This window comes from Cheilinus undulatus, linkage group 18, assembly GCF_018320785.1.
Source record: "Cheilinus undulatus linkage group 18, ASM1832078v1, whole genome shotgun sequence".
Lineage (NCBI taxonomy): Eukaryota > Metazoa > Chordata > Actinopteri > Labriformes > Labridae > Cheilinus > Cheilinus undulatus.
This window is the reverse complement of record NC_054882.1, coordinates 14,889,313-14,904,576: the sequence shown is the minus strand read 5'-3', so window position 1 is coordinate 14,904,576 and position 15,264 is coordinate 14,889,313. Positions and strand designations below refer to the sequence as shown.

The 15,264-nt window shown below is 41.2% G+C and overlaps 1 protein-coding gene across 2 annotated transcripts in view; it reads left to right on the top strand.

The window, feature by feature from the left end:
* Window positions 1-12,637, top strand: part of fyna (FYN proto-oncogene, Src family tyrosine kinase a) — a 43,019-nt gene extending 30,382 nt beyond the window's left edge. For both annotated transcript variants that reach the window (XM_041812780.1, XM_041812779.1), the window contains 10 exons: window positions 413-509; window positions 2,003-2,101; window positions 2,309-2,412; window positions 2,773-2,922; window positions 5,068-5,232; window positions 6,407-6,586; window positions 6,886-6,962; window positions 7,419-7,572; window positions 10,116-10,247; window positions 11,136-12,637. In XM_041812780.1, the coding sequence (XP_041668714.1) occupies window positions 413-509; window positions 2,003-2,101; window positions 2,309-2,412; window positions 2,773-2,922; window positions 5,068-5,232; window positions 6,407-6,586; window positions 6,886-6,962; window positions 7,419-7,572; window positions 10,116-10,247; window positions 11,136-11,344 (1,367 nt within the window). In that variant the 3' untranslated portion in view covers window positions 11,345-12,637. The remainder of the gene's footprint in view (window positions 1-412; window positions 510-2,002; window positions 2,102-2,308; window positions 2,413-2,772; window positions 2,923-5,067; window positions 5,233-6,406; window positions 6,587-6,885; window positions 6,963-7,418; window positions 7,573-10,115; window positions 10,248-11,135) is intronic.
* The last annotated feature ends 2,627 nt before the right edge of the window (window positions 12,638-15,264 follow it).

The window sequence follows — 15,264 nt, the reverse complement described above, 5'->3', positions numbered from 1 at the left end:
TGGCCACTCTTGGCCACTATGTTAAAGGTTTCAGTGAAACTGCAACCTTATGTCTGTTGGTTTATTTGGATACAGTTTTCTAAATATCTTATCTTTTTAGGTTTGCCATTTCCTCTGATCTTCTTAACCGGGAATGATCAAGATTACATGTTTGATTTAGTAAATAATTGAATAGAAATAAAAAGTAAATTCTTGGGTCCTTTGTGTGTTGTGTTTTTAAAGTCAATGAAAGAAAATCAGAAACCTCATTAACTATTTTTGATGTTTTTAGAATTACTGGCAGATGTTGTTCAAAAACAAAGTCGCTAATGAAGCCCAGAACTCAACAATTAAACCAACATTAAAATCCCCCACTCATTTTCCGTCTAACCTCATCTCTAACCACCACATGCCCCGTTGTGTCTCCCTCCAGGAGTGACTCTGTTTGTTGCTCTGTACGACTACGAGGCCCGGACTGAGGATGACCTCAGCTTCAGAAAGGGGGAGAGGTTCCAGATCCTCAACAGCACGTAAGTGTGAAAACATGTGGATGACAGAAGGGTGGGGGGTGGCGGCGAGGTTTCCTCCTCTGTTTTACATCAGTAGTTAATGTTTGAATGCTGGGATGTTGTTGAACAGATGCACATGAAGACAACCGCTCTGTTTTAAAGATCTGACCATGTTTATGAGGGGTTGGCTACATCTCCAGTCTGCAGAGGTTTTAATGACCATGTAGATTGGTGGTTCTGAACTGGTCAAGTCCCTAGACCCACCACCTCCTCAAACAGATGACTGATCAAGATGGGACTAAACAAACGCCCATCATTACAGAAAAGCTGGGAAGAAACACAAGCATGCATTTAATTATAGATTTTCCCATGATAGCATTTAAATTCTGGTGTGTCTGCTTGGGGCTCCCATACATTAGACTTTCTGCCTCATTTTTTCCAGGCACACATTTACAGCCAGTTTAAAAACAGCTCCATGACCGTGTTTTAAGCTGAGACTTAAACTAAAGTTTGTAGTTTTTGTGAAGGAAAATATCAACCAAGGATTCTCTAGGTGTTGAGTTGACAAAAGAGGGATTTTCAGGTGGTAAATTTAATGTATTACTACAAAGGATCTCTGATATATTCAATCAATCAACAAAATTCAGCAAAAAAAAAAACATGAAATGACAGTAGATTTTATGTACACTTAAACTTAGAAGTAGTTATGCAGTGGATTTAGATTAATCCTTTGTCCTCAAGCTAATATAATGTGCTAAATGCTTGCTACCAGTAGTGGCAGCATGGACAAAAGTATTTGGTTGTTTGATATTGTAAGAGTGGAGGCTGTTGTAGTTGCAGAAGGGGGCCAACTCCATATTAAAGTACATGCATTTGAATGTATCATTAAAGTCCCCATTGGTGTAATGGGCAGGCGGCCGAAAACTTTTGTCCATATAGTGTATTTAGCGCCACCTGCTGTGGAGTTTGTCCTGTTTATGGTGTTATGCTGGTCATTTGGAGATTAAGCTACAACAACAGAGTGTAAATACCTGCAGAATTCCCCTCAGTGCCTACATGATGATGCAGTTTTTACTCACATCCAAAGACAATCTGTGTGACCATTTGTGGCTTCAGTTTATTTACTTAGTCTCTTGCTGTAGCACAGATACTCTGGCGGTCTGCCTGCTGCTGTCAGTCAAACACGAACACGCCCCTCCAGCCAGCCCAGCTTAAAGGAGGATTTTTTTATATTCCCCTAGGGACCTTTTTGTCTTCTAAGAAGTAACTGACAGTAAATTAAAACATAATTTTGAGTCAAAAACAGAGATGACAAACTGTGATTTCAGTTGGACATTAACAAGATGATTCACTGAAGCTTGAGGGGCCCACGCATGAGAAAGCTCTGCTTTTTTTTGTGAGATGAGACAACCAGCGATTCTCTGAGTGTTTATGTGTGACTGTTGATCTGTTTATTCCAACCTGCCTCCATCCGTCCCTCATCGCTCCGTCTCTCCTTCTCCTGTCCTCCACAGCGAGGGCGACTGGTGGGAGGCTCGCTCCCTCACTACAGGTGGAACCGGTTACATTCCCAGCAATTACGTCGCTCCAGTGGACTCCATCCAAGCTGAGGAGTGAGTAAAAACTTCACTCACATGCAGAGTTTCCCTCTCTGAGGCGCGGCAGCTCCATCAGCCGAGGGTGTATCATGAATATTTGAGAGCTCATCTCACTACCTCTTGTTAAAATGTGGCACAAACACTAACAATACAAGACAGTATATCTGAGACACATTACAGTGGTAAAACACTTCAAAGCTTTATCCCTCTCTTCTCCTGCAGCTGGTATTTTGGTAAATTAGGCCGAAAGGATGCAGAGAGGCAGCTTCTTTCCAACGGCAATGCCAGAGGCACTTTCCTCATCCGTGAGAGTGAAACAACCAAAGGTACTCCAACCCAGCAGCAGCTCACATGCAGACATGCTGGATGCTTCTAGTTAAGGACACAAGCAGAAGTGTTTGTGAATAAATAAAGATGTAGTTAATGTGGTGATAGTAGGTTTTTATTTATAGGCAAGCTTGAGAAATTAAAATTTCAGACAAGAGCATCCACTTAAAATTCATTTATTTCTCATGTTTAATATGCAGCTGCTCTATATTCATTGCCCTTAAGCTGTGCATTATGTGCAGTCATGCAGCTCCAAATGTGCTCTTATGAAAACAAACTTAGTTAACCAGAGGTTCTCTTCTTGCCTGCTCAGATCAGTCAGGTTTTTCTTATTGTTATTATTTTGTTTCTGTTCCAAGGGGCCTACTCCCTCTCCATCCAGGACTGGGATGACATCAAGGGAGACCACGTCAAACATTACAAGATTCGTAAGCTGGACAGCGGAGGCTACTACATCACCACCAGGGCGCAGTTTGAGACGCTGCAGCAGCTGGTGCAGCACTACTCTGGTGAGACTCCAGTATGGCCGATCCTGTCAGGACAGATCTAAGTCTACTCTCTTTCTATTAAAATCATACAGTCCGGTGGTTTTATACTACTTCATTCAAAGAGTCACTGAACGTTAGAGTTTCAGCTGAGGTGTATCTACTCTGGAATTTTAAAACATCATGGCCAGTGCTTGGAGGGGGAGGGAAAAGACTTACTCTCTCACTCCTTTGTGCTGTCCCCAGGCCTGCCCATAGAAATTTCTGGGCCCTTTATAGACCACATTAAAGAGCCTCTCCTCAGATGTAATTTAACCCTAGAAAATTCACATTTAGGACCCTTGGGACCCAAACAGGTCCTTTCAGAAAAAGTGCTATAAAAATCATATACATTAAAACATTTTCCCCTTTCAAAGGTTAATCTTTTAATCACCCTAATCAGAGCTCAAAATTTTTTACTCATTTTTGAGATTTTTAAAAAAATATTTTATCATAATAACACCTCCTATTTTAACTAGAAAAACAGAAAATATTAATGATGAGCAGTATAGGTGTATATACTCACACTTAGGACCCTTTGGACCCAAACGGGTCCGAGCAGGAAAAAGCCCCCCCCCCCTGATATAAATTGATATTTTTTCCAATTTCAAAGCTTTACTCTTTAAATAAGTTTCAGTCCTAATTAGAACTATGATGTTTTTATTTATTTTTATAATATTTTTTACATTTTACAGTGGTGGTAGATGAATCAAAATGTCATCATGAATCATTTCTGTTGGCATGACTTTGGACACACTCACACATACACACAAAATAATTTCTCAAACACATTTATAGCACAGCTTTAGCACACGACCAACTCATTTGGACTTTTTTTTGTTGCGATGATATATTTTATTTTCATGCAATAATACAACAAAATACATTAGAGGGGCTACATTTAGACCCCTGCATTAGCTCTGCTGCCAACTAGTGGTTAAATATGTATTTTTATGAAAAATGTAAAACAGAAAATCAATTTTCACCCAGAGGCTCAGATTGAAACAACAGTCACAGGTATCACCTTATGTGATTGCCAAATTAGAGTATATTAAAAAAGTGGTTTGAATGGCCGTCAACGAGGGTCCTGTACGTGTAACTTTTAAATGAAAGGAAGTGGGGCTGCAGTTTTTAACCTTGATCCAAACCATTAACGTTTGGAAAATCTCATGCCATTAGCGTTAACGCAGGCAAAAATATCACCTATTAAGATTTAAAGTGGCTGAAAGGACCCAGTTGGGTCCCAGGGTCCCCGGAGGGTTAATAATATCAAAGCATGGATCAGCAGCATTAGCACTAGCCTCCTGGCTAACATTCACCTTCCTTCTCAACATTCAGCTCTGAAACTGAAGTAGAAAAAAGTTAGTCAACAATTTAGCAATGGGGTCATTTTCTTATCCTTTCTTTTCACGACTATACAGATTTAACTCTTAGTCACGTTTCATGAGCCTTAACTGTTGTTATGTTAACTGTTTTTTTGTTTCCAAAAAAAGGTTGTACTATTTTGAGAGGAGGTGTTAAGCCCAAAACACACCGATGCATGTCCAAACAATCACCCCCGTTATTGTTTTCTATGACCTAACCTACAGTGGTGGCGACCGGGATGCACATGTTTGCCTTACGACACTCCACACCACTGCTCTGTTCCCATCAAGGTGTTTTTCTAAGAGAACATGTGTTTTGTCCATCTTAGCTGCTGTAGTAGCAGCTCTGTTTGAGAGCACAGAAAAAAACAAGTATCTTTTGTTTGAGGTGAAGAATAAGTGGGTGGCCTCAGCCATTGATGCTTCTTCCTCCAACTACTTTGATCTGCTTTTAAAAAGATTTACAGAGATCAGCTCACCTAGACACAAATGTTCCTGCAGCAGATTCCAGGCTGCAGGAGCAACGTACCTGTAACTCCTTTTACCCCATTAACAGAACAACTTTGGGAACAGATTGCAAAAATAAGTCATGTGACAGAGTCACAGAGCAAAGACTGTAGCATCCAGCACTTTTCACATGATTAAAATCGCACATATATGATGGAAGCAGGTTTAGTAAAGCTGTATAATACATACGTTTCTATCAAAGACAAGAGGTCTGAGTGTTTAGTTCTTCCCTGATATTCGGACTCTTCTGTTGCTCCAGCTAGGGCTGCAGGGCTGTGCTGCCGCCTCATCGTGCCGTGCCACAAAGGCATGCCCCGCCTGACCGACCTGTCCGTCAAAACCAAAGACGTGTGGGAGATCCCGCGGGAGTCGCTGCAGCTCATCAAACGTCTCGGAAACGGCCAGTTTGGAGAAGTTTGGATGGGTGCGTGTCTATTTCTCTGTGTTTGTCTTCTTTTGACACTAAGGAGAAGCTGAACAGTTGTGAGCAAAACATACTGTATGTGTTGGATCATTTTAAACTAACACTGAGCTCATGTTTCTCACAGGGTGGAGTGTTTGCTCGCAGTGATTTCACTCAGGAATTCAGACTTTTACATGAATTATCTCTCCGTAATCTCAGTGTCCTTTCTCACTGGGAAAAATACTCTCAGCTTTAGAGAAGTTAAAGTTTGGTAAACATTATAATTGTTTGGTCAAATAAGGATCACCGGGGAGTATTTGTCTCACTTCAGACACTGTTTTAGTTTTTTGACTGGAACTGTGAAATGCTGCATGTGTGTTTAATTTCCTTAGAAATAAACATGTTATTGGTCCCACAAACATGATTTTAGTCCAAATATCCCTTCACTTATCATTAGATAGTTCTATTACGCCACATCCTGCCTTATGAAGCTGCAGGATTTAGCATTTTCTAACCTTTAGTCACACTTGCTCCTCTTATTTGCTCTTTACAAACTTTATCCCCCCCCCCAACCTTTATTTTGGATCAAAGTCTGCCTCTTATAATCATGGAAAAGATCTTAATAAGTCGGCATTTGTTGGTCTATTGCTTGACCAAAATGATCAGGGTATTGTAAGTTCCAAAAAAGTTGGGGTGCTGTGTAAAATATAAAATAAAAAACAAAAGTCAATGATTTTCAAATCTGATAAACTCGTATTTTATCCACAATGGAACATAAACAATATATCAGATGTTGAAAATGAGACATTTTACCATTTTATGAAAAATATAAGCTAATTTTAAATTTGATGGCAGCAACACATCTCAAAAAAGTAGGAACAGGGCAACAAAGGCTTCAAAATTAAGTGGTGCTAATGCAAACTGACTGATTGGGTTAATTAGCAGCAGCAACTTTTATGAAATGTGGTTGTATTTTGTCATTCTCCTAATATCAGAGTCATCTGAATGGGTTAAATCAGGGTGGTTCAAAGTACAACTGCAGCCCACGGATCAATCTAAATGACCTCTATGTCCTTTATTTACAAGTTAACAACCTGTTCTTTCCCCTTTCAAAATAAAAGCCCACTAAAATGCTGGTTTCTAACCCACTGACTACCTTGTGTATCCCTCTGAAAGAAGTTCTTCTTCTTCTCAGGAACATGGAACGGCACCACCAAGGTGGCAGTAAAGACTCTGAAGCCCGGCACCATGTCGCCTGAGTCGTTCCTGGAGGAGGCTCAGATCATGAAGAAGCTCCGACATGACAAGCTGGTGCAGCTATATGCAGTGGTGTCTGAAGAACCCATCTATATTGTCACTGAGTACATGAGCAAAGGTAGAGGCTGTTTAAAGAAACACCATAAATTTTACATGTATCATACATGCAACACTTATGCAGTGTTTGCATAATTAATGCATCTGTATGGACAGGGTAGTATTTGTCCTACTTTAAAGTATGGAATCTCATGTCTACATAGTTAAACTGTGACAGATTACAAGGTTCACAGTCAAAACACAAACAACTCCAAGAGTCCCTCTGCAATAATCCCAGGATTGAGTATTAGTTTTAATACAAGCTGAGTTTGCAGCAGAAGAAAATAGCCAGTGACTAATTCATCATCTGTTTCTTTTCAGGGAGTTTGCTTGATTTCCTAAAAGACGGAGAAGGACGAGGCCTCAAACTGCCAAATCTAGTGGACATGGCAGCTCAGGTATGCAGATGATTTTCATGCAAATACTGCTGATGCTGCAGGCTTTCAGATGTTTTAATAATCTCCAGCTGTTTGTAGTTTTCAATAGTCATGAGTCATGTGTTTGCATTTTAGCTCTTCCTGTTCCATCAGCTCAAAGTCAGAGTTTTTGGTCAGATGCTCAAAATAAGGTCCAAAAACTAACGATATTTTCTGAAGTTAGTGATTTCCTTCCTTCACTGAAGCTTTAAATTAGTGTTTGAAGCACTCTCCTTTAAAGCTCTGATTTATCCCCTCTCATGGATTGATAACCAAACCTACCCGTTTGTTTTACAGACTCTTCTTTACTGCAGCTCCTCTTTCTTTAGGAAATGAAATGCCAGTTTATCTGAGTAAAAATCTTTCATGCTAAGCACGGATGAAAACACCACGCTCAGTTTATAAGGTTGACTGAAAAGAAAACGACTCCATTTTTAGGTTGCAGCGGGCATGGCATACATTGAGAGGATGAACTACATCCACAGAGACCTGCGCTCTGCAAACATCCTCGTTGGAGAGAGTTTGGTGTGTAAGATTGCTGACTTCGGTCTGGCCAGACTCATCGAGGACAACGAATACACAGCAAGACAAGGTACGGCCAAGACCTGCTGGATTCAGTCACATCATTCGGCATATATTGTTAGCTGAGCTTCTTTAAAAGCCTTCCTTGTTCCCTGGTGGTTTAGTTATAGTGGAAGCTGATAGAAATGGCTGTCAGCAGTGTAGAAATTAGCTTGGATGTAGCCACAGTGGCAGTTTTATCAGAACTTGACCACATATTAAAACGAGCAAAATGCCACACCAGAAGTTTTCATGATGAGAGAGATGTTTTTGTTCTTCTCCTGACCTGCTCGTTACAGGTGGGGTTTTGTAAGCCAGTGCTGTAGCAAATAGCTCAGATGAAGCCATAGAATAGAACACAAAACTATAGCAATGTGGAGCTTTACCTGTCCACACCACATTTTTTTGTTTGTTTGTAAGCTTTACTTTTGGGCTTTTTTATGCCTTTAATAACAGCAGAGGATAGTGGATAGAATAGGAAACAGGGATGAGAGAGCTGGGGAGAGATGTGCGGGAAAGTGCCACAAGCCGGCCGCATACATGGGGCGGGCGTGCCTCAAACCACCAGGCCACCTGTGCCCCAAACCCTCCGCCACATTTAATAAAACATGAACTGACTGTTTCATACGCCCATCACATGGATATATGAAACAGTCTATCTGGGAAACCTCCCATAAAGCGCTTTCAGAAAATTCTCAGAACGTGATTGGATGAGCTTTCTTTCTGTATAATTCATAACAGGCCAATCAGAGAGACAGGGCAAAACAAGTTAGTAGACAAGTGAAGCTCCAGGAGTTGTCTGAGCTCAACAGAAAGTTGCTGTCACTGGCTATGATCAGCCGAGCTTGTTGGATTAAACACGTGCTGAGGCCAGTCGCAAGAAATGCAAAAACATTGTTGCAAAGACATTCTTTCACTATGGATTTTTGCTTTTGTTTTAATGAGGAAATGTGTTCCACTTTTTATGAAACTGCTGCTACATGAAAGCTACATCCAAGGTAAATGCTACGCCTGAGGCAGCCATTGCTGTCGGCTTCCAGCACAACTAAGCCCCGCCTGTAGCTACCGCCTCATTCTCCTCAAATTATGCTGATTGTTCAGGTCTGTACTCAGTCCCGGTGCAATCGTTTCAGACTGGAGCTTTGCATGATGGATTTGCCTGATGACAGACATGAAATCTGACAAATCCATCTGCTTTGCAAGGTTAGTTTTTAATCCAGTCTGGGCTGAAGTCCCATCTACTTATCCTCACATTTATTGCGCTTGATGTCGGTCCGGCCAGACTGCTACATAAGCATGCATAAGCTGCTATTGGAAGCTGCAGTTGTGTTGTTTTTATACTGTTCATTTTTTGTTTTGGTTACTTGTGAAGAACCACGATAATTTGCCAATAATCCAAGCACCCCCTCACCCCTGACCTCCATTCATTGTGGTCCCACTTGAAATTTCCAAGTCGAGTACAGAGATGCTCAGCTCTACCCACCGCTGCTGCTGCTTGCAAATCATTGTGGCATCACTCACACTTGGAGATAGGCCACTTTTAACAGCTTTTCTTCCTCATTATGTGAAATTCATCTATTAAACCAAAACAGTGGTTTACTCTTTTGTCAAAACCCAATACGGTGAGCAGATTTTAAGAAGAAGTAAGCAACGGATGTGGGTGCAGCTGATCAGCACCTCTCAGTCCGCAGTCTTTTGTTGTTTTGATTGAGGGCTCCTGGCAGTAGAATTTATGCATTCAAATGTAGATGGATCTTGAAATGAAAATTATGGCAGCATTACGTGTGCTGAGCTGTTGAAATGAAATGTCATGGTGTCTCTGTGTCTTTTTAGTGGCACCATCTAACCAGGCTTAAAGGAAACTTGCAGCTCCAGTAGCAGGCAGTGAAAATATTTTAGTTCTGCTTTGGAAATACATTTTCCTTATTAAAACAAATGTTGTGTTATGTTGTTGTCACTTCTGTGCATGTCTGCTGTCTAACTTCAATGTTTTTGTAGTATCCTCTTCATGCCCCAACCACAGCTTCTTCTAAAAACCTCTCTGTCAGAGGAAAAAGTTGGTGAACTGGCAAATATCTTGTTCCATTTTGTCGATTCCAAGAACCGTTTCATACCAACACATTTCTTTTCAATACAAGCGCAGTGAAAGAGCAGGAATGTGTCTCTGTGACAGGAGTGGAAAACAGGAGCACATGTGGTTAAGCAAAGACAGCACAATATCAGATTTTAGAGGAATCCTAACGTCTATCAGAGCACATGTTTGACACTAAAATCAGACTCTGGTTTGAGGGTTCCTCCCTGACTTAGTTGGCAGACGTGGACTACATCAGGATGACTTCCAGACTCTGTTAGTCACTGTGTCAACATAATCACTACCTCACTTGTAAGCAATTTAGATGTTTACTCGTTCAACTCGGCCAAGTTTAAACTAAGAAGAGAGAGGGATTAGTCCTTTTTTTTTTTACTGGTGGATGTTATCTTGTCCTCATGAAATCACACATGAAGGGAATGCAAATGCACGGAGTTTGCCCTACTTAACCAAAACTAAAACTGATGTTTGTAACTTTATTTTAGGTGCAAAGTTTCCCATAAAGTGGACCGCTCCTGAGGCCGCTCTCTACGGGAAATTCACCATCAAGTCGGATGTGTGGTCGTTTGGCATCCTGCTCACAGAGCTGGTGACAAAAGGCAGAGTGCCATATCCAGGTGAGAGTGATAAACCCCTGCTGGTTATGTAATCCTAATCAATTCTGGATGATTGCTCGTGTTTCATTAATGCAGATTGCATTTAAGAGCATCTGAGCCTTCTGAGACCTTAGCCACGGTCGCTAAAAAAAGAGTGGCGTGTTGCATAATGTACATAACACTGTGCATTATGCAGAGCAGTGTTCCCAGATGGATGTGTGAACATGTGAAATGACAGGCTTCCTTCTCATCAGCTAAAACCATTTAAGATTTATGATAAAACCTAAACAGAATGGGAAGTATCAGCTTTCAAAATTCAGCTTTGTATTCAGGAATATGTAAGTTTTGGGATTATTTTGACTGATTAAAGCCGTAAAGGGAATCACAATTCCACCAAAGTGTATGCAATAAAAATAATATATGTTACTGACAGAGCTATAGAGAGTGAAACACATTCTGTATCGCCCACATGATCCTCAGAGTCTGTTGTCACAAGATCAATCTAAAACAATCATACTATGGAGAGTCTCTGTCTCACAGCTGTTTTTAAGATCAATAATTCAAATTCATTTATAATGCTATGATAGTTGAATTTCTGAAATAATTGCTTAATAATTGCTTTAAATAAGATTTTAATGTTAATAAGTTAATAATAATATCTTAATATGAAACTATTAGAACTTAACACTCAAAGCTCTGTTAAAGGTGCTACCTTTTTATTCACCAGAAGTGTGTAGACTGATATGCATGACTCTAAGCGTGATTTATTTTTTGCCAGTATGCTCTCTCTCTCTCTCTCTCTTTCTCTCTCTGAATGTGTTTAAATTTCTTGAATTACCTTTATTTAAAAACCTGAGATGTCAGAGAAGTCCATTCTTAACTACGTCTTTTCCTCCTCTCTCTCTTCAGGCATGAACAACCGCGAGGTATTGGAGCAGGTGGAGCGAGGTTACCGGATGCCGTGCCCGCAGGATTGCCCGTCGTCGCTGCACGAGCTGATGGTGCAGTGCTGGAAGAAAGACCCAGAGGAGAGGCCCACCTTCGAGTACCTGCAGGCCTTTTTGGAGGACTACTTCACTGCCACAGAGCCTCAGTATCAGCCGGGGGACAACCTCTGAGCACTGCTGCCTTCATGTCATGTCATTTCACCATGTCTCCACCAGGGGGAGCCAGACCGCCACCTCTTCTCTCTCTCATCCTGTGGCTCTCTCATCGACTGACTTCAAGCTTGATTCAGACAGCAACAGCTGCCTCTTTGACATAAATGAGTGGATGTTGAGGAGGACGGGGAGATGAGGTGACTGAAGACTTTAAACTGACTGCCATGGATGAACCAGACAAGTCGTGTTGTTTAACTTGTATGTAATGTAAATATAAATTGCTTGTTTACTTATCTCTTTTTGTTTCCTTTATATTACTTTTGATATTTTGGAAATGTGTGGATTTTTTTTTTTTAATCCAAAGTTATTTCAGATTTACGGCTCGTAGAAAACCGTGTGCGGCTCACAGCTGGTGACATAATTGTAGGAATAGTTAGAAAATTGTGGACTGAAGTATCTCAGAAGATTTTCTGGAAGCCCAGCGACCTTTTTTACAAGGTTATTATACAAAACTGCTCTCCTCTTCTCAAGGAACTTAGATGTACTATAACACCTGTTCTTGCCTTTTCATGTTTAGTAATATTCTTATAATGTAAAGGAATGCCTTCATGCTTTCTACACACTAACTTAGTGAATCATGGACTCTTCCAGCCAAACTTATACGCCCCCTGCACTAATATTAAGTGCTTTCATTGCATTTCAGCTTCAGCCAATGAGTTTAAGATCGGCTTCGAGAAACTTTTACTTTCGCTTTTTTGTAGTTGCAGAGGAGGCAGACATCCTCTCCGATTGCGGCCTGACTGCTTATATAACGGCAATATTTTAAAATGTATGTTGCATTACTGTATGGCAGCAGGCTGTGTAAGAATTCTGTCTTTCTGCTTCAGACAAACTGCCACTCACATGACGGGAATGAAGGATGCATACCTGTGTTTGTCCCTCCATAATGTGGAAAGAACATGTTGTTTACGAGACCAAACATGTTTATTTCTCTGTCTTATTTTTGCCTGAGTCTTCTATGTCGTTTAATTAACATAATAGTGTATTTTTCTGCAGCTATGGATGAAATTTATCTTCCTCAAGTGTCAAACTTCTCTCTGTGAATGAGAGGGTGCATTCCAGGACAATTCCATTTCTCTGTGTGTGTTTTAAGTTTCTTTTCATGGGCAGAAAGGTGAGCAAAAATGTTGTTTTTGCATCACTTTGTGTTCCCGAATTCTGTAGATATACAGAAAATGTTCCTGGTGTCTGCATTATTTATTGTCTCTGTCTGTTACTTGTACACAACTGGTTTTGAAATAAACAATCTTGCCATCATGGTCCTGTTGACTTAGTAATTAGCAGTGAGCATGTCAGGATCTTCCTCCAGCACCGGAGGCTTCACCTGCAGACAACAGCGCTGACAGCAGGGATCAATCACATGTTAAATGAGCATAGTGTTTGTGAGAGGTATTAAGAGTAGTTCACCTCAGGCTAAACTTGATGCAAAGACAACATGACTGAACTCAGAATATATGCAAATCATTATGGGGTGTCTACCTGGCAGCACACAGGAGAATGAAGCCATCTTTAAATCTACATACTGTCATACTACATACAGTGTGACTCTTTGCTCTCTTTTTAATAAAGAAATAGGGCTGAGGTCTGATTAATCTGCTGCTTTCCTAATGCTACATCCAAGCTGAACACTACCATCTTTCTGTACTAGCCCCCTTTCACCCGTAATGATTGCAAACTCATGCCGAAGCAGCTTGGCAGAAGATTGAAAGCATCTTCAACATCATGAAAAGCTTTCAGCGCTATTCCTTGCCCTTTATTTCCTAAAGAAATGTTGTCCAGATCTGATGAAACTGCTGCTATACTAAAGCTACACTAAGCGAAAGCCATTGCTATCGGCCCGTAGCTACCGCCTGGTTCTCCTCAAATGACCCTGATTGGTCTGAACTGTGTTCATAAACATGGATTGGAGCTTTTCAAGATGGATTTGCCTGATGACAGAGATGGAGTCTGGCAAATTCATGGCTTTGCAAGGTTAGGCAACACGTGCACTGGAACCTGAACTTGTGGAGCAACATTATGTCCAGTGATAACTCCAAATTCTTCCTACAGCAGTTGGATCGTAGGGTCAAAGTGTGGAGAAGAAGTGGAGAACACTATGCTGATTTCTGCACCAGTAGAGTAACATCTTTTGGTGGAGGCAGTGTGATGGTGTGGAGTGGCATCTCCTTCACTGGAGGAAATCTCAATGCAGAGAGATATGGAGATGAGATTCTGCAACCACTGATATCCCATATCTCCACTGTCAGGGACGGAACTCTATCCTCCAAGATGACCCCCACAGAGCGGGGTTTATCAGAGACTACCTCCAGAATCTGGGAGAGGAGAGAATGGAACAGCCTGCCAGCGGTCCTGACCTTAACCCCATTGAACACTTGTGGGATCAGCTTGATCATGCCAGTGACCAACACAACCACACTGGCTGACTGCTGACAAATGCTGGTTGAAGAATGGGATGCCATTCCACAGCAGCTTGTGACCAGCATGAGGATGAGGTTCCAGGCTGTTGATGCTATGGTTCTTCCACATGCTACTGAGGCTGCTAATTGTTAAATTAATTGTTAAATTGCTAATATATCCAACATACTCAGCTCTGCTGCTCATCCCCCAAATGCATGTTCCTAACAATTGTGGCACCATTTAGAAGGGAAATAAACTGGCTTTACAACAGTATAAGATTATTGTCAGGACAAAGAAATGCTTGTGCTTTGTGCCGATTATTTAATCTCTCTTCAGGCTGAATCCTTGCAGTACTCCACTTTTCAGTCCTCTCCTCCTCAGCAGCTCGCCCTTCCACGACAGTCTGGCTGAGCAGCACACACTCTGCATTCTTCACTCTGATTGGATGACGCTGAAGTGTGAAGAATTTGCATACAGCAGGCTAACCTGCACAAGCCTCTGCACCCACAGGAGTGTGAAGAATCCAGCAGACAACAGGTAGGTCATTGTTACTCTCTCTCTCTTGCCCTTGTTTGTTCTGAGAGTGATTATGTGTCAGTTTGCTTCCGTATAGTATGAACTGAAGGAAACTATTACAAGACTCTGTTTTAATCTTGATGATTATGGCTTACAGCTCATAAAACATCTCATATCTACTATGTTAAAATGTTAGATTATAGTGGAAAAGTTTAATTTGCAGACGTTTCCTTAGCCTTCATTCTCTGGCTGTGGTTCGGCTCGCACAACTGCAACCTCCTGATCATCCTGATCAGATGCTCGAACCATCTCAACTTTCTGAACTCCTCACCCTGTCTCACTGAGCCCAGAAACCCTCTGGAGAAAACTTGTGGCTAAATTAAATTTGCTTGCATTATTTCGCAACGCTGGACTACACCATTTAGACATTTTTAAGGGAGGAGCAGGGCCCCCCAGGGCCCCACTTTTTTGGTTCAAAAGTGACACTGATGACTAAGAAAAAATACACCCATGGCCTTAGGTTGTGAGTTAAATCGCCCAAACTCACCTCTGTAACATGGAAACCCCCACACTTGGTATTTCCAGTGCTCACCTCCACGGCCTAATCTACTTCTAGTTTTGAACTGAGGACTCTTCAAAAAAGACGTCACCTCATAAGGGGTACTTACTTAACAGAAAACCAACGCTTGGTTACATAAATGTATTTCTTGTAATGAGGGAGAAATGCTCTGTAAAAGGTACTTCCAGGGTTTGCGCTCAAAGCGACACTAGAGTGCACCCTGGAACCATATCCAGAGTTTCCTGTTAAGTAAATACTCCTTATGCCAGAGGGGCCTGGTTAAATTTCCAGCAATGTATCAAAAAAGATTTCTTAAAGTTACTGGGAAAAATACCAGATAAAATCTAAAGCATTTCCAAATCAAATCAAATCAAATCAAATCAATCAAGAAAAATCCCCAAAGATT